Here is a 24516-nt window from a genome sequence, read left to right as displayed (position 1 = left end):
CCTGTTTTCCTGAGCCTTTGCCTATCTGTGGTGAAAATAGGTTTGGAGTTTAGCTCTGTTGACATTGGATGGAAACAAATATAACACAAGTGGAAGTCTGCTTGCACAGCAAGACTTTCTCTCTTTTCTCCTCCATGCAACCCTCAAAAATCAGCTCCTTCCAGAACAGATTTTGAAAATATATGGGGGCTGGGGGAGAAGGAGAATGATCTCCCTCCTAGTTCTCCTGATTGAAGTAATTCTAGCAGTGATAAAATTTCATTTCGGGTTTTCTTTCTTCTGAAAACTTACAGAAATGCTAAAAAGTGACATTTGTATTGAGAGGAACTGAAGGGACAAGGACACAAAACCCTACTCCGATATAACACCTGTCCGAGTACAGTCTCAGGCTTAATACAAGATTCTTGTCTGAAACATGAAAAAAGTAATTGGCAGGCCTAAAATTAGAATTTTAATCCATAACCTTACCTTACCATTTGTTTCCAACTTCAATACATTTGACCCCACTTTATTAAGGAGAGGAGTTACATGTGTTAACAGGGACAGTATACAGATTCGCGTGCCTTACACAGTTGCTACAGGTAGGATGCAGTGATCCTCATTCAAATGGAAAATAATACCCAGCCATATTACAATACGATATGATACACTTTTGACCTTTTGCCAACAATAAATTACCATTATTGAACTTTAAGTCCTAAGAGTAGGAAATAGCATATATTCAAAATTATTTTTAAAATGTTCAGTGTACTTAAAATACGTTATAAAAATAAGGTCTAAAATATAAGTTCACTTATAAAAGTATAAGAATATGCCATTAGCACCTGCTGAAGCAGTACTTATGAAACTGCTAAGACAGTGGAAAGAAGGGACTATGCTGCAAGGTGTTTTTTTGTTGTTGTTACAAAACTAGGCATGAAAACAAGCATGGTATTAGACCAAGGGTTTGTGGGGTCAGGGAGTATGTATTTAGCAATTTTTGCCCTCCCCATTAGCAGTATATGCAGAATAACTTACACAAATCTGCATAATCTATGGAGTATATATTTCATATTTTCTTTGGACAGAATGCTCAACGTTTCAAAGAGCCAGGAAGTGGGGTGGGCAATCTACTAGCTGCTCCATTGTTGCAAAGGTGATTGAAGGATGAACACAAAATCTCATGTACTCCATGGAATAAGTACACCTTTCTTTCTATACCACCTAATATGGAATAGAATCAACATTGCACACAAATGTGGAGTGAAGGGACATGGCTCCATCTTGTGCAAGTATAGAAAGATACAAATAAGGCATGAATAAGGATACCTGTTCAGCAATAAATTACCTTAAACATTATCCAAACAAGCTCATATCAATCATGTGATAGCTACAAATGTCATTTGGTATAGCCTGTACCTACAAAGGCCTTGGTCACTATTGAACAGCTTTTCTTAAGGTACCCTAAATTCATGAGTTGTCATTTTGTGGGGTCTTCTTATATGCATGGAGCACTGGGCCCATAGTAAGCTTTACAGTTCCCTGGGGAATAGGAAAAAGTGTTGGGGAATGGGTGCCAAATAGAAACTGGCTCCAGCACTGATACTAAAAGGGGTAGATGATATCTGAGAGAGAATGCTCTATTTATATTGTGTATCATGGATATGGCTAGAGAGAAGCCTGGTCATCAACTGGCCAATCTGGCTTCACATATCTTAAGAACTACATGGGTTCATGTAGTTGGAGTACTTGGAGATGGCACATCAGCCTGCATTAAACTAAGGTTGAAGTCCACCCTGCTTTACATCTAGGGATGTTGTAGATTTAAGTGGTGTAACATAGCAGTTTAGAAACTAAAGCTATGAACCATGAAGTCCTCTAGCTCAAATATCACTTCATCCCACTATCTTTTACCACCACTACCCATCTGCAACACGGAGATAATACTGACCCACCTTACAGGTTCTTGTACGGATTACATAACTCGCAAAAAGCTTTAAATGCACTATAGAAATGACACAGATAAATTATCTGTGATTACAATTTAGCAAGCCTAGTGGATGTCTCTGCTGCATTTACAGTTGAGCTGCTTAATCAGAGTGCTCCGATCCAACCAGTTCACTGAGAATAGCTGCACGGCTTGTTTGCCTGGGTTGAGAGACTCCAGGAAATGTAAAGAGTGTTACAACTGTCATCCCTAAATACTGCCGTTCACAAAGTGACATTTGAGTTCCAAGAAAGATGAATAAGCAACAGTACAGATAATTTTCCTGACAGCCCTCTTCAGCAAAACCAGGCATGCTGTTTTCCTGCCATAGTATATGCACGCCATTTAAACTTACAGTTCCATTTGCCAAAATGAGATTGCAGAAGAACTAGACAAAGGTTTGCCTCCAACAAGCAGCAGCACAGCAGAGGACTGGCTATTGTCCATACTGTCAGGTCCCAGATAACTGAAGCTTGCTTCTGTCTCGATCAGGTCAATGGTGGCAAACTCCTTTTCCTGTAAAGGGTTGAGGTACGAGTTTTTCTCTTTCCTGGACAATATGCCTGCTGCTTCATTTTCACTCAGTTGTGCATTAGAAGTGGTTTGGGCTGAACAGAATCCTGGCTGCTCCTGAGACTGGCAAAAGGTTGTCATTTCTATTTCTGTTCCATCTTCGTTGCTGAATGGCTGGTACTTCGGCGTCCAGTCCATATAGTCACAGAAACAGACATGCTGCTTAGAGATAGCCACTAGCTTCGAACAGCCTTTTTCCTTTGAATGCAAATAGCTGGGTGACATCCTTGGAGAATCGGCAGTCATCTGGAAACCATATCCAATCCCCAACATGCAATGGTAAGCTTTGGATGAAGTCTCTGTTGGGCTATCCAGTTTTTTCCACATTTGAGTTGGAAAATGGTATTTCCACAGAGTACTGCTTGGCCTACTATTAGAAACTCCTCCACCAAACACCAGCATAGAATCTTCAAAGATTAAAGCAGAGTGTCCCACCACTTTGGGAGGCCCCTGGCTAGGCATAAAGCACAACATAGAGGAGTGAGCACAAGGACAATCATTTTTATGCTGATGAAAATGGGATAGAATTAGAAGAAGAAAAACGAGTAAGATTTTAAACATTTCTGTTTGGTCAATGGAACAGGTCATTCTCTACACCACTGAGTGCTGTTCCCTCCATATTATGTATCCAGATATAATCAAACTTGTCCATGGGAACACCTATACAACATCTTTTCAATGTTGTCTGCTACAGATCCTTACTGAATGATTCTCCATCAGCCACAGTTCCTCAATAATTTCTCTTCAGAAGAACAAACATGATTGATTCTGATTTGCAAAAGTGCCCAAAGTAACAAAACCAGCTGTATACTTCTTAAAAAGATACTACCTTAGCCTCCTCCAATTGGTGCTATCCAGATGCTTTGGATTTCAGCCCCAGCCAACATGGCTAATGGTGGGGAATTCAGGGAGTTGAAAATATCTGGAGAGCACCAGATTAAGGAAGGCTGCTCTATCTGCTTCTGGGGAAAATTTGTTCCCTCTGAAAAGGTACGGTTTGGCATACAAATGTGATCCTGCACCCACACAACATTGCATATGCAATCCAACATGTCAGGGCCTTTCTGAGTTGCCCCTCCCACAACAGCCTCCCATACCCTGAAGGTGAGGAGACCCATCTGGAGTAGGGTGCAGCTCCACATTCATGGGCACTAGAAATGCTTTCTGCTTGCACACACAGGCTTTTGGATCCCAGCTAACGTGACTGAAATGATGTGAAGATATACATTAAAGTGTAAATTTCATAGGTGATAATGGGAACTGACTTGACATTTGATGTAGTATAGATACGGCTCAAAGTCACATTCCTCAAAAACAGCCAGTGTAGAATCCCAGCGCCACCAGATGCTTGGTTTACCTTTCTAATGTTCTGTACAGCTTTATGCACTTCCGTCTGCAAAATTCTAGCTTGCTGAAGCCACTGGTAAGTATCTCAAATATTTATTTACCTCCTTCTGATAGTAGACCAGTTGGCAGCCACGAAATCCCACTTCCAGAAGTCCTTTTGCTCACTCAGCCCCATCAGCCCTCCAAACAAGTACATGTCGTTGCCATAAACCACAGCCGTGTGACCATGACGGGGACCTGGACTGCCACCATACGATATGGCTGGTACAGGGGCCCACTGTTTTGCATCTGAAGGAAAAGGTAATTTTCAGCTAATTTCTGCTGAACTCCACATGCATAAAACTTGGAGCTGAAGTCAGCCACAATGCTACACCATCATACTGTATGTTTCAAAGGGTTTTGTGCCACATCCACCAACCTTTATGGTCCCATTGAAAAGCTTTCACTTACCAAAACATAAGCTCCAGAATTCTTGGGAAGCACCCTTAAGGTCAATGTATCCACCATACAGGTACATGCTGCCCCTGTAAATAACGGCGCTATGGCCCTTCCGATTAACAGGAGCTGCTCCCTGGAGAGAGGATAGTAATCAAACAATTTTAACAATTGTTACCATCACATCTATGCAAAGCAAGCAGACACCCCTAATATTTCTAATTGACAATGCATTCACATTAGCTCGGTCAAACAGCAGCAGTTTACACATTCTCAAATATTTCACATGAGGCAACAGCCCTCAAACTGTGAACATCGCTATAGGATTTCCCTGCATGCATACAGTGTCTTCAAAGCACTTTCTTCCCCAAAAATGTTTCAGTCGCATTGCTACACCCTTCTGCATGCAGGGTGGGTGCGTGGGTGGGTGAAGAGCTATCTACAACACAGAGATAGGTCCCCTGGGACTGCTGATAGAAGAGAAAGTTGGGACATCAAGGCTGCCCCTTTTCACCCTCTGGCTAAGCCTGTTGCATCACTTTTGCAGCTTTGGAGGAGGGAAGGCAGTTCCAGACATGAAGGCTGCCTCATATTCTGGCTAAATGCACACCACACAATGTCTTGCCCTTCTGCTGAATGATCGAAGGGTTTGAGGTCTGAATGGAACTTTTTGGGGTTTCCCCAGCCCAGCCCATGTGCTTCCAAGCAGCATACCTGTTTTCCAAAAATAAACTGTTCAGTACAATAGAGAAAACCTGGCAACTTCCATATAGGGAGAAATTATATATATATACTACCTATTATAGCCAATGAACCATTCTTATTTCAAACCTACATAGATTCCTCTTATGTTACTATTTAAGGGGTGAGTAATGAGTATCCCTCTTATGGCAAAGCAATAATAGCAGTAGGACAAGATTACGCTGCTGCCATGCCTCCTTGGCTGTGCCTACGCTGGAACTGTTTTCAGACCATATTCCAAAGCAAGCTGTTTGATCAACAAAGCAACATGTTTCATGTATGATTCATACATTTCCGTTTCCCCAGTTTCTTACCTCACCCTCCACTGCTGAGAGTTGGCACTCCATCCACTTGGTTGAATCTGCATTTTTAATAAAGTATTAATTACAATACTAACCACTAGAGGGTACTGCTGCTCTACTTGCAATGCCAAGCAAAGCATAAGAATTTAAGTCATGCTGGATCAGTCCAAGGGTATATCCAGTCCAGCATTCTGTTCACATAGGTGCCAACCAGCTGCCTTTCCACCAGCAGAACATGAACGCAACAGTGTCCTGCTGCTCAGGTGATCATTGGAGTAGAAGGGACAAGGTGAAGTTGTGGATGTTCCTTCCTTTAACAGCAATTAAGAGCACAATCCTGTGCATGTTTAGAAAGAAAGAGGTCCTACAACTCCAAGCAATTCCCAGCTAGCCATGATGATGATGATGATGATGGATTATTATATTTATATACTGCCCCATAGCTGAAACTCTCTGGGCAGTTTACAAAGATGGCTAGCGAAGGCTAGTTGTAGGACTTTTTTCTGTCAAAACATGCCTTTAGGAAGCGTCCATGTGTCATAAATACAGCCCAAAATTGGCCTCTCCGCACAGTGATTGCTAGGGGTGATACTGTGGTAAAATAAGCCAAATACATTGCTCAGTGCTTTGCATGTTTAATTAGCCAGGTTCAATCCCAGTCACTCAGTTAAAAATATTTCCAGTCTAAGACTTTGGGGAACCAATTCACATCCCAGTAGATCAGCCTTCCCCAACTTTGCACCCTCCAGATATTTTAGACTACAACTACTGTATTCCTGACCATTTGCTTTGCTGACTGGCACTGATGTGAATAGAAGTCCAAAGCATCTGGATGATGCCATTGCTGGAGAAGGCTGCTGATAGAGAATTCTGGGCCAGATAGATCAGTATCCTGACTCAGCTCCATATGGTGGGTAAATACAACCACCTCCACTATTTCCATCCCAAGCAAGCAAGAACAGCAGATGATTATTGGGGTTTGTTATTACAATTATGTAGATATAAGTTGTATTCTTATCCCTTTTGCTGTGAGCCGCTTTGGGCACATTCATGGGGGAAAGTGGCATATAAATTAAAGTTAACAATGGCTGAATGGTAAGATAATGGCTGGGGTGATTAAGGACCATGTATGAGGCTTATGAATATAATATACTAAATCCCAGGAGTTAATTTTTAAGATTTCAATTTTTGAATCTCTCATTGTAAAGGGTTTTCAAATTAAATAAGGGATTGCTAACTTATACCAGATCATTGCCCCTAGAAATCAAGTTTTATTGGCCTTGCTGGAATGCTTTCCAGAATGATATCTAATAGCCTCAAAGACAAAAGGAATAGATGGTAAGTCTCTGGGTTTTGTTTTTCCTGGGAGATGTGTTGATGTTATTCTGTGATCTCATATTGCCTTCTTCTAGTGAAGCCTGGGGCTACATTACAGCCAGAGGAAAAAAGGCAAGCCCATGTAGTTCCACTACAGATAAAATACGCCTTTTGTGTAATGTCTGAAAGGTATTACCATGTGTCATTAAATTCGTAGCTGGAAGCCTCAGCCAGTCATTTGTTCCCAGAGACATGTCAGACATACCAACATCCATTTAAAAATTACAGAAAAGGCATGGTCAACATATAGAGGAATGCAAGGATCTGTCTGCGCCCTATTAACTGTCCTGTGGAAAGCTGTCAAAAAATTGTGTTTAGTAAACATCCCTATTCATCCTGATACAAAGAAAATAGATGAATTCCCACCCTCACATTCCTATATTCACAATGGATACATTCGCTCTGAATAAACTTATAGTTAATGAAATTCTGAGAACTTTTCAATAAATATTATGGCTTGGATCCAGTGTCTTCCTCCCATGAACAGATGGGTTCCTTCCGTCCATAGATGGCTTCCAGTCCAGTGAAGCAGTTCCATTGGTGGAATGGGGGAAACAACAATCTTCATCAGTTTTCTCTCTTCCCCTGCAGTCCCTTAGCCCAGCCCCATGCAAATCTGCTCCAGAAGATTGGGGACTCTCCAGAACAGTGAGGTAAGTAGCAGTGGGAGGGAGAATTAGCAGAAGTTACCTCCTGCCCATTTCCACCAGCGGGAGCATTTTGATCAGAAATCCACTCAGGAAATTCTCCAAGCCAACGTTTCCCCCCCCCCCCCTTTTTCTGTGGGAATGTTTATTATCGACTGGACAGTTAACATGATGCTTCCAGCAAGTTTAGGGTGGCAGAAATGACAAAATATGCAAGAGGAGTCTCATCTCTCTACTCCATTCTTAATACACAGTCATTCCTCCTCACAGAACAGGATATAGTTACATGATGTGTAGTGCTCCTTTATTAGATGTTCTATTTTTTGCCATTACTGATATTGAAGAATAATCATTGTGGAACAAAAAGTATTTAATCTTTATAATATCTTTACATGACAGAACACTTGGAATGAGAAATGGGATTTAACATCAGTAATATTTCATTTTACCTAACTCAACACTTATTTATTTAGTTTTTACCCTGCTTTTATGACCTGGTTCGCATGTAATGATTATGACAATTAAAAATGGATGGTTTGTTGGGTACAAGTGGGCACCATCTGCAGCATACTTTTTTCTTCCAATTTACAGCATAAACCATGATCAGCTTCTTCGCAAGTTGTGCGGGGTGACATGTGAACCCAGATTACAGGGTCATTTAGAGGCTAAACAAACCAGCGGTTAACTCATGGTTTGTTGGTGGGTTAACCACTGGGTTGTTTATCCCCTAAACAACCCAGTGGTCCAGGATTGCACATCACACTGCACAATCTATGTAGGAGCTGATCCTGGGTTATGCTGTAAAGTGGAAGAGGAGGGCACACTGCAGGCAGCATTCCCATTCGTGCACAACAACCCATTGGGTTTCTTAGCCAGTGAGTTGTCATTATGTTTGAAAAGCCCCTCTGTGTACAATGCACTCAAGGAGCTTCCGACTCAGCAGTTTTCTTCTACTATTGTAAAACTCACCTGTAAGACCTAAAACAAACCTTACAACCTTCTATAGTATGATAATGGTATGTGTGGTTTCTAGGTAGAGAGAGATAAAAAGAGAGCCCCCTCTCCCACCCCATCCTGTTTTGCCCACAATTAAATTCATCATTTCAGTCTAAGTTTTTGATACAAGATCACCGATAATGTTGACAGCTTTGAGCTATAGCAAAAATATTATATAATGGAAAGAGAAACTTAAGTGTAGACAACGAGATGTTATAACAAACTACTAAGTAAGGTATATGCAACCCACTTCTTTTTTTACTAGAATTTAAATACATGCATAAGTCAAGTACAATGTGACTTCAAATAGCTATATTACATTACAGTGACTGTCTAAAATTCTAAGAATGTTGATAACTGAAAACGACATATAAATGTTCAGAATCCGAGATACACGGTGAATGTTGACAATTACCTTAACATGACCATCAGCATTCACTGGTATATGTCCCAAAAGAGAATAAATAGATATCTGTTTTCAGACAGTCACATGTGAAAGTGAACCACCCAGAGAGCTTCGGCTATTGGGCGGTATAAAAATGTAATAAATAAATAAATAAAAATAAATAAATTCACCAAATTTAGTTCATTTAAGGCACAATCCTATGTGTGTTTAGACAGAAAAAAGTCCTACAATTCCCAGCATGGCTGGTTGGGAAATGCTGGTACTTGTAGGACTTTTTTCTGTATAAACATGCATGGGACTGCGTCCTTACTGTAACATATCTCTCTATAGAGTAGTGCTACATTTTTAGAAAAATCTATGTGTAATGCTATTTGTTTTTCATACCAGTATCATACATCCAGAGAGGATTCTTCTTCTGTGTGAAAGCAGAATCTACCATTCCACCAAAGATATAGAGAACACCCTGCAAATACATTAATGATGTTTTGTCAATCATACTTGCAGTTTCTGAAGTCCAATGCAATCAAATTAATTCAGTGTAAGTTTGAAACCACAATCTAAGCTGCGCCCCGAACAACTGGCATATAGAGGTTTTTCCTGCCCACCTACACGAAGAGGCTGAATTTGAGAACCTTTCAGAAGGTGAAAGTAGGTAAGAGGAGCACTGCATGGAGTGCTCCATGGAGCACTGCAAATGGTAGCTTCCTCTTTATGTGCCACAATGGCCATGAGGATTCACCAGATGCAGGACTCTGGGGTGAATGCATGAGAGAGTAGGAATCCCATGTACTGCATTCTTTTCCATGCCTGAAAAAAATGAAACAATTCTCCATTCTGGTCTGAAATGAAACTTCAGAAGTAAATTTTCATGCATCAGTGGGGAGAGGCACAGGATAGATGCAATGTAATACCTTTTACTAGGCCAATGTTCCTGACTGAAAGCATTTGAAAACATCGGACAAACAAAATAAATCATCTATAGCCAAAATACTTGCTTACTAGTGCAAGTACCTATAAGCCACTTCTGGTAAATGGTACCCTGTTCGCAGAACATTTATCATAATACCTATTGGCAATGCATCTTTCAGCAAGGAGTTAAAGCCTACAGTAAGACCCTAAGATGTTTAATATACTGAGTATCTGGAATATTTACCTGACAAATTCTAATTTCAAGCCACATATTTTAATGGTGGCATGCAAACTCCTCTTTAGGATAAATAGTTGGGGTTGATTTAAATGTTACAACACTTGCATGGAAACTATAATCCTTGCATGATGCAACATTTTACAACAGGGCTGGGCAACCTTTTTTAGCATGCGTGTGCGCACCCCACCCCACCCCACCCCCACACAGAATTTCTCTCTTCCCCCACCTGCATCTCAGCACACAGGGATAGGCAGTTTTAAACTGAGGCTAAACAGGAAATGGGATCAGAGTTTCAAGCAGGGAGGGCAGCCACCACTGGTCCGGAAGCCAGATTACATCCCTCCGGGACCAAGTCAGTAGGACAGATGATGTCAAGGGGTGTGGCATCATTCCAAAGTCATGCCTCTTTCCATGACATCCACTATTGTCTCACGTTGAAAAGAATCTCAGCCTCGAAAGAGGTATGGAGTTCTGTGCTTCTATATGCATGTGGAAGGAGACTCGGCTGGCACTTGCAGGAGCTAGTTCCCAGAGGCCCCAACCAAATCAGGCACCTTCTTCCCACACTGCTCATGTCCTGATTGAGGTGCGAACAGTGCAGGAAGCGGTGCAGGAAAATCCCCAGCTTGTCTCCGATCTTTGATCAGATATAATGAAGTGATTCCCCTTTGTGCCACCTGCCACAGCGGCGGGGCTTGGAGAGAGCAAGGGCAGCGCCCACACAAGGTCCTCAACCCTCCGTGGGCTGAATTGGACCCCAGCGCAGGCTGGAGTTTGTCCTGCTCTGGTTTAAAGCCTCCCCATTCCAGTGATCCTGATCTAGTTACTATTCCCCTGCTGCTATTAGCAGAAATGTAATAGTGATCTCAGCTGCACTGGGATTCCTGTGAGAATGCAGGTTAAAGATGGTTGATTATGTGGGCTATGGCAGGTTGCATGGAGAGCACCCAAGGGCTGTGAGTTGTCCACCTGTGTACTATTGAAATAAGCTCTGGTAGGTTAAAAAAAAAATGACTTGCCTCCTGGGAAAAATGTCCTTCCAAAGCTGACTATTTCTTGCCATTCCCTCTTACCAAAGCAGCCATGTTGATAACAGCGAACAACATGTAAACAGCAAAAATATGATGCCCTGCTTATTTCCCCTAAAGGAGAGTATCTTTAAAAAAAAAAGATTCAACTGTCAACTTTGTCCATTAAAAGCAAACAATGTCGGCTATATAAACTGGTATCTTCAAAACATGTTTGTTCATTCACACTTTATATTTATAAATATATACCTATAAATATAAATTTGAGAAGAAGCCTGCAAAAGAACTGAGTGGCTGAACCTTGCTAGGAAGCTCACTCCTTTGAGAGCTCTTCCTGCTTAACAATTCTTTAATTGTCTTGTAGGGAAATCTGTTACTCATACCTAGCAGCTTCTTAAGGGAGTGGTCTTTTTGCTTCTGGGGAAAAGACTAGGGATTCCCACCTTGAAGCAGCAGGCTGAGCCTCTTTTCTTTTTTCTTGTCACAGACAAGCAATATGGAACAGAACTAGGCCATAAGACCGTAAAGGGGGCGGGGGAGAGAAAAGAATAACAAGGGAGAAGAATCCATAGTATTTTACAGGATTGGGTCAATTCAAACTTGCCTGGTAATCCACCATTGTGTGCTCTTCCAATTCTTCTGGGCCATCTTTTGAATTGTCCAGCCTCTCCCATTCATTACTCACTAGAAAATGTTTTTGTTGATTATTAAGGTTTGAAATGGACCTATGAAATCAATTATTCTGGCTCCTTCCTAACATCAGCCAGTTTATTCTATTATATCAAGTTTTTGTAATCTCCCAAAGATATAAAGCAAACAAAACATGGATTGACATAGACGGTGATGCTTTGCAAAAGATATCGTTAGGAGCCTGTGCATTAAAAAATAGGCCAAGAACTTCAGGTCTAGGGACGAGTCTCTCTCAGTCAATTGCTGTCCAAGGGTGACAAAATGGTTCATAAGAAATTACAGATGGAACTATAACAACAGGTGTGTAGAACTTCAGGCCAAGGAGTCCCAATCCCACCCTGCAGGGTTCCCCAGATGGCCACACACCTTCCTCCCAACTACTGAACTCTGGTGGTTTCAACTGGTGGAAGTCTTAATTTGTGTGTTCTTAAAGAACAATGCTAGAGACAATTATTTAATTATAGACTGCTTTCTTCTAGGTGCTCTTGCCGTCTGACACAAGGTGGGTGACAAGCAAATGAAGTCATCTTTGTGGTGGTGCCCCATTTTTGGATTTCCCTCTTAGCACCAAGCAAACATGTTTTTATTCTCCCAGGCTTTTAAAGTTTAAATGCTTGTAGCTGCTGCTATGTTTCATATTTTGTACATTTATTGTTTTATTTTTACGTAACCCATACTGAAAGCATGGCTCTAAGGCAGTATATACATTTTTACATAAACAAATTAAATTTTTAAAGTGGATCTGGATTACCAATCTACACAGAGATCCTATAATAAATCTCATTAGATTATACATTTATTCAATAAGATTATGTATTCATTTGCTTGGACTGAAAAAGCTGTTATAGAAGGAATCACCTGATGGATATAGCAAAATCAAAACGGTCCATGGATTAACCACCACAAGGAAAACAAGGTTCTGTGTGTCAGGGTATTGATTGATTTTCCAGAGTGCGTGCTGACTGCGAAGTACTGGAAGCACACTGGTTGCTAGCTTTTAAGTCTTACTTGAGGAATAAATCAAGTACTCACGTCTGCTTTATCAGTAAGAAACTTTTACTGACAATAGATAAATCCTTTACAAAATGGTCATAGAGTATTTACAGCTTCTTCACCAAACAAAATAATAACGGTAACAACCTGACAGCAACCTAACAAAAAACTTGACAACAAGATGTCTTTAAACATGGACATCTTAAATACATTTTCCCCTTGGCTCAATTAACCAATTGTCTCTTTTACAAGTCTTGCATGTAGACCAGAAAACTGCCATGCTCCGGTCTGAACTGCTGGCCGAGACAATTTTGCCAAGCACACATTTAACTCCTTAAAGTCCTTTTCTTTCTTCTGTGGATAAAAATATCCCCAACACTGTGAATATACCCTATGGAATTTTGATTGAGGGCATTGTCAGACAGGGGTATTTTCATGTTTCCCTACTGTTGCTGTGGCCTCCTGCTGCTGTCCCACAATAGCGAAGAGGAAGCAACAATGACCACGTGGCCCATTCAGTGGGCTTTTTTTTATTATTGCGCTGCTTTTCCCACACAGCAAGAAATGGTGGCAAGTTTCATTTTTAAAAAATAAGTTAGATTTTCTGGGTCATTTTTTACGACAGAAAAATGAGCAGAGGAAGTGGGAGGCATGAAGGAGGTGGATGGCGATGTCTAAAAGACACGTGAAAAGCCGTGAGCGGGCAGTAATGAGCATGTGATAAAATGCTCATCTGATAACATGCTTAGTGGCATGATGAAACCAATGCAGAGGAAAACTTACCTATCTTGTACCTCCAGAAGTCACTCAAGCTAGTGTTTTGCCGGCCACCATGAACATAAAGGAACCCACTACTAATACAGCAGGCATGCTTGAATCGATCACATGGAGAAGCTTTGCTCGGTAGTACTGGCTTCCATGAATATGCTGCTGTTTTTCTTTTCATCCCTGGGTTAGCTGGAAAGCCTGGCCATGTCAAGAAGATTTATCCAGAGTATCACAGTCCCAGCCTGAGTTGAGAAAATCAGAAAAACTGACATGGTTAATAGCTGTACCTGTTTTTTTTAAAATACCTTAAGCTGTACCTGTTTTTTTAAAATGAATTTTTAATGATGTTTTTATTCTGTTTTTATTCTTTTACCTCATTTGTTCACCACTCTGAAATCCTTGGACAGGGAGAGGTATATAAATATTGTAAATAAATAAATAAACACCCTAGAATGTAAGAATTTGATGTACTTTAACTTATGAATGATGAGACACAGTGAGCTGGAACAACTCCCATGGATTAACAAAAAGTATGTCAGTATAAATTTCAAAAAGTTGTAGAATAGTAATAGGATGAGCCAATGTAAGATCTTTTGCTTTAATATCTGGATCCAATCTGGATCCAATACAAGACAAGAAGATACTAGACATGACTGTGTTTAAACCAAACTCTTCCTTTCTCTCTTCCATTATCATGCTGCTCTCCATTAATTGAACACACGTAATTGAGTTAATGCAGGGGTGGACCACACATGACAAAGGACCTTCTTGTGTTGAAACCTGTCACCAATATCCTGTTCTCAGGCTGAAAGCGGAAAGCAAACATCATCGCTTAGTATTTCTAAAAGTGCCTAAAGTATACTTGCTACTATACAAAATTTTAAATCATTGGGGGTGGGGGGGGTGGGCATAGACTTACACTCTAACTGAGGCAAGAAGGAGATAGAGAGGGGAGGGGAAAGATTTTATCAAATACTATGCAACCGCACCCATCAAGAATATAGAAATTAGGAAACAATAGTGGAAAAGGACTGAAGAGCCTCAAGAACCGGAAAGGGAGAAACGAATACAGATCCACCAAAAACACACAAACCACATCTCAACATCTAAATACTATTCTGTACTGGAAGATGTTTCAAATGTATTGTTGATATAAAGGCTATTTCTGCTGAATGTTAGAAAATGTATCTGTGAAAACAGACTCTTCTTTACTTTTGATAACATATTTAGCCAATCTCCATCCTGAGGCAAGAAAATAGCATGCTTAAAAGTAAAGAAAACCATTCCTGAAGACTTTCAAACATAGATTTGAAAACACAAATCTGAAACCCTTTGGTGGGAAAATCTGCTCATGGGGTGATTTGTAGCTGACATAAGGTGGTCAGGGAATGGATTACAGGGCACGCCCCTTCCCTTCCTTTTCTGCATTCTACATTCACCTGTCCCTAAGGAGCTGTTTGTATTTTAAAGACATTTAGGACACAGTCCTATACATGTTTAGATGGGGCGGGGGAATCCTACAATTCCCAGCATTCCCGAGCTGGTGAATGCTGGGAGTTGTAGGACTTTTTTCTGTCTAAACACTTACAGGATTGCATACTTAATTGGATTACTCTTACACTGGTGTGTAATCTGTAGTTTCCCCCACAACAGGTTAGAGGTAGAAGAAACAAAGGATTAACAGAGGGCAAGGGAGAAGGAGGACTTGGAGCAAGAGGATAATTTTGCAGGCAAAAGGAGACCCATGAAGGAGATACTGAAGTAAAAGAGCAGATTAAAGGGGAAAGATAAGTAGGGAATGGTGAGAGAGGAAAAACTGGTAGGTGGGAGAATTAGAGAGGAGGTGGTAAAGAAGGAATGACTTATCTTGCAATAATAAGCAAATGTGTGCTGGGAAAGTGATGAGAGAACAGAATGGAGGAGTGTTGAAAAACTGCCAACGAAGGTAGAAGGAGTAACTGAATAAGGAAATAAAACACATTTATTTAGCAAAGAGCTCAGCAAATAAAGAAATGTATCTTTGAGAAATAAGAAGTCTGAATCATCAAAAGTACTGACGCTGCTTTTTTCTGATGTTCTGTTAGTTCCAAGGATAATACAATACACAAAATCATCTTGTAAAACCAGTTTTTTTGTCTTTGTAAATACACTGCAAAACAGTGGCCAAGAATGATCTAATCACATAAAGCTTGGATCATTGCTGTCATAATTAGTCACCCTACACTGGGTCCCTCACTGCCCCCTGGGTACTGCTAGTTTGGCTATATGTGAAGACAAATATGTTAACATATGGCTAGGTTTGTCAACAATATGGGAATTCAAACTGGATTATCCATACAACTAGAGCAAGCCGACGGTGCTGGTGGTGAACGACGAATCCGATGTTCTAAAGATCAACACACCATAGGAACTTGGAATGTAAGATCTATGAGCCAGGGCAAATTGGATGTGGTTATTGGTGAGACATCAAGATTAAATATAGATATATTGGGTGTCAGTGAACTGAAATAGACTGGAATGGGCTACTTCACATCAGATCACCACCAGATCTACTACTGCGGACAAGAGGATCACAGAAGAAATGGAGTAGCCATCATAATTAATAATAAAGTGGCTAAAGAAGTGCTTGGATACAATCCAAAAAATGATAGAATTATCTCAATTCGAATTCAGGGTAAGCCATTTAACATCACAGTGATCCAAATATATGCCCCAACCACAGTTGCTGAAGAAGCAGAAGTAGATCAGTTCTATGATCTGCAGCACCTACTGGATAATACACCAAAAAGAGATGTTATTTTCAGTATAGGAGACTGGAGCGCTAAGGTGGGTAGTCAAATGACATCTGGAATTACAGGTAAGCATGGTCTAGGAGAACAAAATGAAGCGGGACATAGGCTGATAGAATTTTGCCAGGACAACTCACTGTGCATAACAAACTCTCTCTTCCATCAACCTAAAAGACAGCTTTACACATGGACTTCACCAGATGGCCGATACCGAAATCAGATTGACTACATCCTTTGCAGCCAAAGGTGGCGGACATCTATACAGACGGTAAAAACAAGACCTGGAGCTGACTAGTTCAGATCACGAACTTCTTATTGCACAATTTAGAATCAAACTAAAAAGAATAGGGAAGACCCACAGATCAGTTAGATATGAGTCACTAATATTCCTAATGAATATGCAGTGGAAGTGAAGTATAGATTTAAGGGACTAGATTTAGTAGATAGGGTCCTGGAAGAACTATGGACAAAAGTTCGCAACATTGTCCAAGAGGTGGCAACAAAAAACTTCCCAAAGAAAAAGAAAACCAAGAAGGCAAGATGGCTGTCTGCTGAGACACTGGAAGTAGCCCAAGAAAGACGGAAAGCAAAAGGCAACAGTGATAGGGGGAGATATGCCCAACTAAATGCAAAATTCCAGAGGTTAGCCAGAAGAGATAAGGAATTATTTCTAAACAAGCAATGCGCGGAAGTGGAAGAAGACAATAGAATAGGAAGGACAAGAGACCTCTTCCAGAAAATTAGAAACATCGGAGGTAAATTCCAGGCAAAAATGGGTATGATCAAAAACAAAGATGGCAAGGACCTAACAGAAACAGAAGAGATCAAGAAAAGGTGGCAAGAATATACGGAAGATCTGTATAGGAAGGATAATAATACTGGGGATAGGTCAGACGGTGTGGTCAGTGAGTTAGAGCCAGACATCCTGAAGAGTGAGGTTGAATGGGCCTTAAGAAGCATTGCTAATAACAAGGCAGCAGGAGACGACGGTATCCCAGCTGAACTGTTTAAAATATTGCAAGATGATGCTGTCAAGGTGATGCATGCCATATGCCAGAAAATTTGGAAAACACAAGAATGGCCATCAGACTGGAAAAAAATTAACTTATATCCCCATACCAAAAAAGGGAAACACTAAAGAATGTTCAAACTATCGGACAGTGGCACTTATTTCACATGCCAGTAAGGTAATGCTCAAGATACTGCAAGGTAGACTCCAGCAATTCATGGAGCGAGGATTTCCAGATGTACAAGCTGGGTTTAGAAAAGGCAGAGGAACTAGAGACCAAATTGCCAATATCCACTGGATAATGGAGAAAGCCAGGGAGTTCCAGAAAAACATCTATTTCTGTTTTATTGACTATTCTAAAGCCTTTGACTGTGTGGATCATAACAAACTGTGGCAAGTTCTTGGTGGTATGGGGATACCAAGTCATCTTGTCTGCCTCCTGAGGAATCTGTATAATGAACAAGTAGCAACGGTAAGAACAGACCACGGAACAACGGACTGGTTTAAGATTGGGAAAGGAGTATGGCAGGGTTGTATACTCTCACCTTACCTATTCAACTTGTATGCAGAACACATCATGCGACGTGCTGGGCTTGACGAATCCAAGGCTGGAGTTAAAATCACAGGAAGAAACATTAACAATCTCAGATATGCAGATGACACCACTTTGATGGCTGAAAGCGAGGAGGAGCTGAGAAGCCTTATGATGAAGGTGAAAGAAGAAAGTGCAAAAGCTGGGTTGCAGTTAAACCTCAAAAAAACCAAGATTATGGCAACCAGCTTGATTGATAACTGGCAAATAGAGGGAGAAAACGTGGAGGCAGTGACAGACTTTGTATTTCTGGGCGCAAAGATTACTGCAGACGCTGACTACAGCCAGGAAATCAGAAGACGTTTACTTCCTGGGAGGAGAGCAATGACAAATCTTGATAAAATAGTTAAGAGCAGAGACACCACACTGACAACAAAGGTCCGCATAGTTAAAGCAATGCTATTCCCCGTAGTAACCTATGGGTGCGAGAGCTGGACCATAAGGAAAGCTGAGCGAAGGAAGATAGATGCTTTTGAACTGTGGTGTTGGAGGAAAATTCTGAGAGTGCCTTGGACTATTATTATTATTATTATTATTTATTTATATAGCACCATCAATGTACATGGTGCTGTACAGAGTAAAACAGTAAATAGCAAGACCCTGCCGCAGCAAGAAGATCAAACCAGTCCAAACTCCAGGAAATAAAGCCAGACTGCTCACTTGAGGGAATGGTATTAAAGGCAAAACTGAAGTTCTTTGGCCACATAATGAGAAGACAGGATACCCTGGAGAAGAGGCTGATGCTAGGGAAAGCAGAAGACAAAAGGAAGAGGGGCTGACCAAGGGCAAGATGGATGGATGATATTCTGGAGGTGACAGACTTGACCTTGGGGGAGCTGGGGGTGGCGACGGCCGACAGAAAGCTCTGGCGTGGGCTGGTCCATGAAGTCACGAAGAGTCGGAAGCGACTGAACGAATAAACAACAAAGAGCAAGCAATGTAAGGCAGGTCAGTTCAAATTAGCCTGGTAGCACCCCCACCTGGCTCTTTAACACTCAGCTTGTACATGGTTAAATTAGCATACGCAAAAAACTAGTGAATGCATTTCGCTTTCTGAGAGACTTGGCACTTGTTTGAACTTCTTTGTGAAATTTACTGTGCTTTCTGGCCATAGCCAAAAGAATGTTTGCTTTTAACACTAATGACCCTCAAATGGTTAGCTAAACCACTGGGATACTTCAACTATGTGTCCCACTTCTTTGGCTGATGCATACCCTAGTATTGCAGTACCTTAACATGAAGCCCTTGTTGCATATAACAAGAACATCATCTTCGACAAGCTACTCCATCAACTGTGATAGTAGTTACATTGTCGCAATTTATTTATTTTTATGTAGGATTATTTTTAGGCCACCTTTAAAAACATTTACAAATTATAAGTTTGTAATATGAAAACAAGTGGAACCTGCAACAAAATGTTGCCATTTGGCATGCTCCTTTCCACTGTTCCAAGTAGGTCAGTCAGTCAATCAATCAGGGACCCCCTCCATGATACTCCATTCAATTCCCCCTCTCAGTTTCCCATTATTTCCCCCAAAGGTCAGTCAACATTCTGTGGCCCCCAAGCACAGCATCATTTGAAGATAACATATAGTTTGGTAAACATCTGGGTTCCCCAGAATCTGCTCACTTTTCCTGATGGTGTGCGGATTGTGCCATCTGGGATACAAAAGCAATGACATTCATGCCTAAATATCAGAAATAGAGGGAATAATATATCAATTGTGTAACAAGAAGCGATGTGCAAAACCTGAGAGCAGGTGGATGTCCTCAGAATGCCTGGGAATATCTAGTTTTTACATTAGCAGCAAGAGAAAGCATGCTTATTTTGTAGATCACATGAGCTTCTCCACTTATTACATACATACATACACAAACACGTACACAGTTGCACTGTATGATATTTCTGTTCTGCCAAATGTTTGGAGAGTGCTAGACTAGTACTTAGCATATTATATGGCAGCACTTTGCTGCTGGTGTGTTCTACTGTTGCATATGATTTTGTTGTTTCTGTTTTCATCATTGTGGAGTATCAGATTGTTTTAATTTTTATTATTCACTGCTTTCAGCATCTTATTGATAGAGAAGTGAACCACCCAGAGAGCTTCGGCTATTGGGCGGTATAAAAATGTAATTAATTAATAAAATAAATTAAATAAATAAATAAATAAATGGTATGGAACGTTATAATAAATATTAGCAGCTGTGTCACTGTATCTCAAGCAATGTCTGAGGGGCAATTACTTGATACCTTTTGTCTGAGAAATGTGCAGGTTCACTGATCTTAGAATCTCTCCACAGGAATCTCCAGACACAAGAAGTCTGAAAGCCTTTAAACTAGAAGAGTATTACATGCTCCAAGCAATAATAACATTCTTGATACTTGAATTAAATACCATTGTATATTTTTACTGAATTAAAAACATAAAACAAAAACAGTTTAAATGCAATTTTATATAATTTGCATTACATATTAGAAACTACTTAGCTGTCATGAAAATCAACTCCTCTTGAAATCCTGAAGTCTCCTTCCAGAGTAAGACTCCTTTGAAACTCCTCTTGATAGGACTCTTAAAGTAAGAGGTTTTCTAGTGCAATTAGTTGTCTCTCATACCAAGCCAATTCTGAATGAAAAGCATTATCCTGGAAGTAATGTCTTATAGGAAAATAAACACAAAGCACTTCCGTGGCACTCAGCCAAAGGTGGAAAAGCTAACAAGGATCTGAAGTAAAGTTAAGAATACCATATGCCCACCCTTGAGACCAGTTAGGTGTATGATCACACATGAGAGGACCTTCTCTGCTGTTGTCCCACACCTTTGGAACAAGTTGCCATCAGAGGTTTGCCATACTCCCTCATTGCTGTGTTTTAAGAAGTCCTTCAAAAACTCTAATTTTATCTTGGTCTTTCCTTTATATGACTGCTGTTATTGTTATTGCAAATATTGTTGCTGTTGGTTTTATTACTAGCTTTTATTGTTGTTTTTATTGCTGTTTTACTGGTTTATATTTTTATTGTTTTTATTATTTTAACTGTTTTATGGCGTGTGCCCTGAAAGACAGCCAAAAATATTTTAAATAAATACAAAAGAATGTAAACAAGGGGTAGCTGTACTAGACCACTGTTGTTTGCCTCCTTGCTCCTGGCTGTGGTGTGGCCCAGGACCAGCTGTCTGCAAGCCCCAGTGCCTGTTGGGAATGTCACATGTGGCCACTGGTCAACCTGACAGCTAGCTGAGAAGCAGGTGCTACTGTGGGTGAGCCTTGGAAGTTTGGGACAGACAGCAACAGGGGAGTAGGCAGTCTGAGACACAGAGTATTGCATACTTGATCAAGATAAGGCATCCTCAGCAGATCTGCTAAGCAGGCCCAGTTTTCATCCCCATTGTGGCACATTGAGTGGGTTGGTCCATTCTCGTTGTCCTTCTCTGAACATGCTCCAGCTTGTCTGCATTCTTCTTGAAATGTGGCGCCCAGAACTGGACACAATACTCAAGATGGGGCCTAACCAGGGCCGAATAGAGAGGAACCAGTACCTCACGTGATTTGGAAGCTATACTTCTATTAACGCAGCCCAAAATAGCATTTGCCTTTCTTGCAGCCATATTGCACTGTTGGCTCATATTCAGCTTGTGACTTGATTAGATTAGAGCTAAGTATAGAGTTAGCAGCATTAACACATTCCCAAGGTCTCAGGGCTGCTGAATAGAGGGTGGGAAATGTTCTGTTAGTACAGGAAAGTTTACATTTGCAATCTATTCTCCCCTTGATAAAATGGAGACCTTTTGCAACAAGGTACTGGGGAAACATTCAAAATGGCATGAAATGCATGCCTCCTTGGCAACAAGCATTTAACCTGTCATCCACCTACATACCTGCACTGCAAAACCTTCTCTGAGAGGAGCTGCTGACTTGTTCAGCAGCACCTGGTAGCTTAGCCCAGTCAGTTCCACTTCTTATTTCTCTGTATCAACGTTGGCACTCCAGAAGAGGTGGGCCACGAGAGGAAGAAAGAGAGAACCAAGACTGGACTGAGAAGCATAAGTGACAGCCCAACTCCAACGGGATTGTTAATCAGAGGTAGCATCCACCTACTAGCATCCTAATGTATTATATGCTTTTAGATGCCAGGGGAAGACCTTTTTATTCTCCCAGCATTTTAACAGTCTATAAATAAATTTTAACTAGGTGTTTTAAATTTGTAATTTTGCATTGCTGCTGTTTTTATCTGGTTGAGCTTTTATATTGTATTTTATATTATGGTTTTATACTGTTGTTTTATACTTTGAATGTTTTTAATTTTTGTGAACCGCCCAGAGAGCTCCAGCTATTGGGTGGTATAGAAATGTAATTAATAAATAAACAAATAATGTCCAGAGATCCTCAGAGATTCTTTATCCTGATTCATTTGTTGTACTTCTAGCAGTAGGATATCGAGTGAAATAACTGGAATTAGATGTAACCACTTACCTGCCTCCTTGGAATATCCTTCTTTCCAATGCAGACTATGGATGCTGGGAGTCTTGATATGCCTGTCCTCAGGAACAGATGTCAGAGGTATACTTCTTTGCTGGGGAAACGCAAAGCACAGTTTTTGTGTCAGAGGTATGTGGCATTCCAAAAATATGGCCCAACACAGAAATTCGATGTCTTTTAATGTTGCCCTGCCTAGCACAGTATCACCCTAGTTTGAGCAGACTCTCCTGGATGAGCCCAAGGAAGCTGTGGGGAAATCCCTAGATGCTTCAAGAAAGTATACAGTTTCTGGCCCATCAACCTCTGTATAAGGAAGTATCAATAGCCAGTGTGATATAGAAAACAGGCTTTGTTAAGTATGAAGGCCTAATCATAGAATAGTAGAGTTGGAAGGGGCCATAGAGTCCAGCCTCCCTATTCAATGCATGAATCCATCTTAAAGCATACCTGACAAATCACTGTCAAGCTGCATCTTGGATGCTTCTAGTATGGGAGAGCCCACTACCTCCCTAGGTAATTTGTTCCATTGTCGTACTGCTCAAATGCCTGTCTAGCCATGATGATCACTGAATGGTCCTGGGCAAGCAGTATTTCTCAGCCTAGCCCCCTTCACAGGGTTATTTAGATATCTAGAAAGCACATTGTTCACGTCGTTCTATGGAAAAAGTTACATAGCCTACAAACCTAGCAAATTTAAAAGTAAACAGTTCTGCATGAGTTAACGGAAAGCGTCAATTACGCTTTGCAAGGCTCCTCTTCTTGCACTTTATTTTTGTACTCCTGCAACCGTCTCAGATTTCCTCTTCTGATTAATACGATGTCACTGCTGATTTCCAACAGAGAGGAAGTTCAACGACAAGAACCTGTTTCAAACGCAACAGCATTGTGTTCCTGCTCCAGGGTGGTGTTGAAAGTGAAGAGGGTGGCTCTAGACCCCTAACCCTCTTAATATCGCAGATACATAAGAACTCAGAACTCAATGAAAGCTCCATGGCTAGGGCTTGTTTTTCACAGCAATCAGGGCTCAGCTGTGAAACATGAGAACGAGCGAGCGAGAATTCCCTCACCAGTAAATAACTGTAACCAGCTGCCACCCATCCAGGAATGGAGAGGACGAGGCATTCCCAATCAGAAATCGTGACTTAAAGCAAGTTTGCATTCAGGGGTCTTATCAGTTTAGAAGCTAAGCGTTGCCTACATACCTTAGAAAACAATTCCCTAGAAAGCCCTAGAAAAAATTCCCAGGCAGTTCTACACATCTTTGCAAAAACACAGAGAAAGTGTAAGGAGGGAGGAAGCCACTCCTCACATCCCATCATCTCCTCAATGGACACTGAGGGGTGGAAGTGAGCAGGAAGGGGAGGTGGTCTTCCTCTACACCCAGGGGAAAGTTCTACATGGGAGAAAACTTGTTTCCTGTCCTCTCTTTAACGTCTCCTTAAAAGACGAGCTGACGGAGATACAGAGAGTCCCAAACGCTTAAACAGCCCTCCAGGGTCCCCTCCAGATGTCTTGGACTACAACTCCTATTATGCTGTCTGGGGATGGGAGTTGTAGTCCAAGACATTTGGAGGGTATTTGGGAAGGCTGCACTACAAGAAAGAAGACGGAGACGACCATTCCTCCTCCACAGACTAATATTCACAGCTTCCCCCTCCCCCGCCAGCCATATTAAAAGGGAAACTAGCGGGGTGGAGGCACCCAAAAGTTGTTTCGTTCCGTCTTTTTGAAGTTAGCGGAAGCAAACACTCACTGAGAGGAAAAGCAATACTTCAGACCACAACTTCTAGTCAGCCGCACACGCGGCGAGGAAGCCTCCTTCTTTCGCGCAAGAGGGACCCCCGCCCTGCCCGCTTTTGCTGAGGAGACGCGCGGCCTTCTTCTCCCCGGGCCCGGACCGCTCCTTCCCCCACCCCACCCCACCCCTTCACCTTTCGCCCGCCGTCAGCTGCTTGCCCCGTTATCGCCTGCTTGCCGGGACTCGTCCGGACTGAGCGCTCAAGCAGGCGCGTCCCCGTGGTGGAAGGCGCGCTCCCTAGCTCCTGCCTCCTTCCTCAGCCCCACTCGGGACAAAGACGCCGCCCAAGTGGCGGTGAGAGGGCAAACAAATAATATTCTTCGGCTGTATGACCAAGTTCACAACACGGATGAATGCTGCAATTCTAAAGACACCCACACGAAAGAGAGAGAAGAATGTTAAAAGGGAGAGGGAGATTTTTTTATTATTATTATTT

At 41.4% G+C, this 24516-nt stretch overlaps 1 protein-coding gene across 2 annotated transcripts; it reads right to left on the bottom strand.

The window, feature by feature from the left end:
- Positions 1 to 428: 428 nt before the first annotated feature.
- On the bottom strand, positions 429 to 24304 carry LOC134392398 (rab9 effector protein with kelch motifs-like). 2 transcript variants are annotated; one of them, XM_063116694.1, is made up of 9 exons: positions 24214 to 24304; positions 22277 to 22376; positions 13432 to 13658; positions 11570 to 11649; positions 9175 to 9253; positions 5377 to 5423; positions 4337 to 4457; positions 3988 to 4174; positions 429 to 2993 (listed from the first exon to the last, which is right to left on the bottom strand). In XM_063116694.1, exons 3-9 carry the CDS (start codon positions 13592 to 13594, stop codon positions 2318 to 2320), a joined length of 1353 nt encoding a protein of 450 aa, XP_062972764.1. In that variant the 5' UTR covers positions 13595 to 13658; positions 22277 to 22376; positions 24214 to 24304; the 3' UTR covers positions 429 to 2317. The 2 variants fall into 2 exon arrangements, with proteins under 2 accessions (XP_062972764.1, XP_062972763.1); XM_063116693.1 differs by lacking the exon at positions 22277 to 22376.
- Positions 24305 to 24516: the final 212 nt, after the last annotated feature.

This window comes from Elgaria multicarinata, chromosome 2 (genome assembly GCF_023053635.1).
Source record: "Elgaria multicarinata webbii isolate HBS135686 ecotype San Diego chromosome 2, rElgMul1.1.pri, whole genome shotgun sequence".
Classification (NCBI taxonomy): Eukaryota; Metazoa; Chordata; class Lepidosauria; order Squamata; family Anguidae; genus Elgaria; species Elgaria multicarinata.
This window is presented reverse-complemented; position numbering and strand designations above follow the sequence as displayed.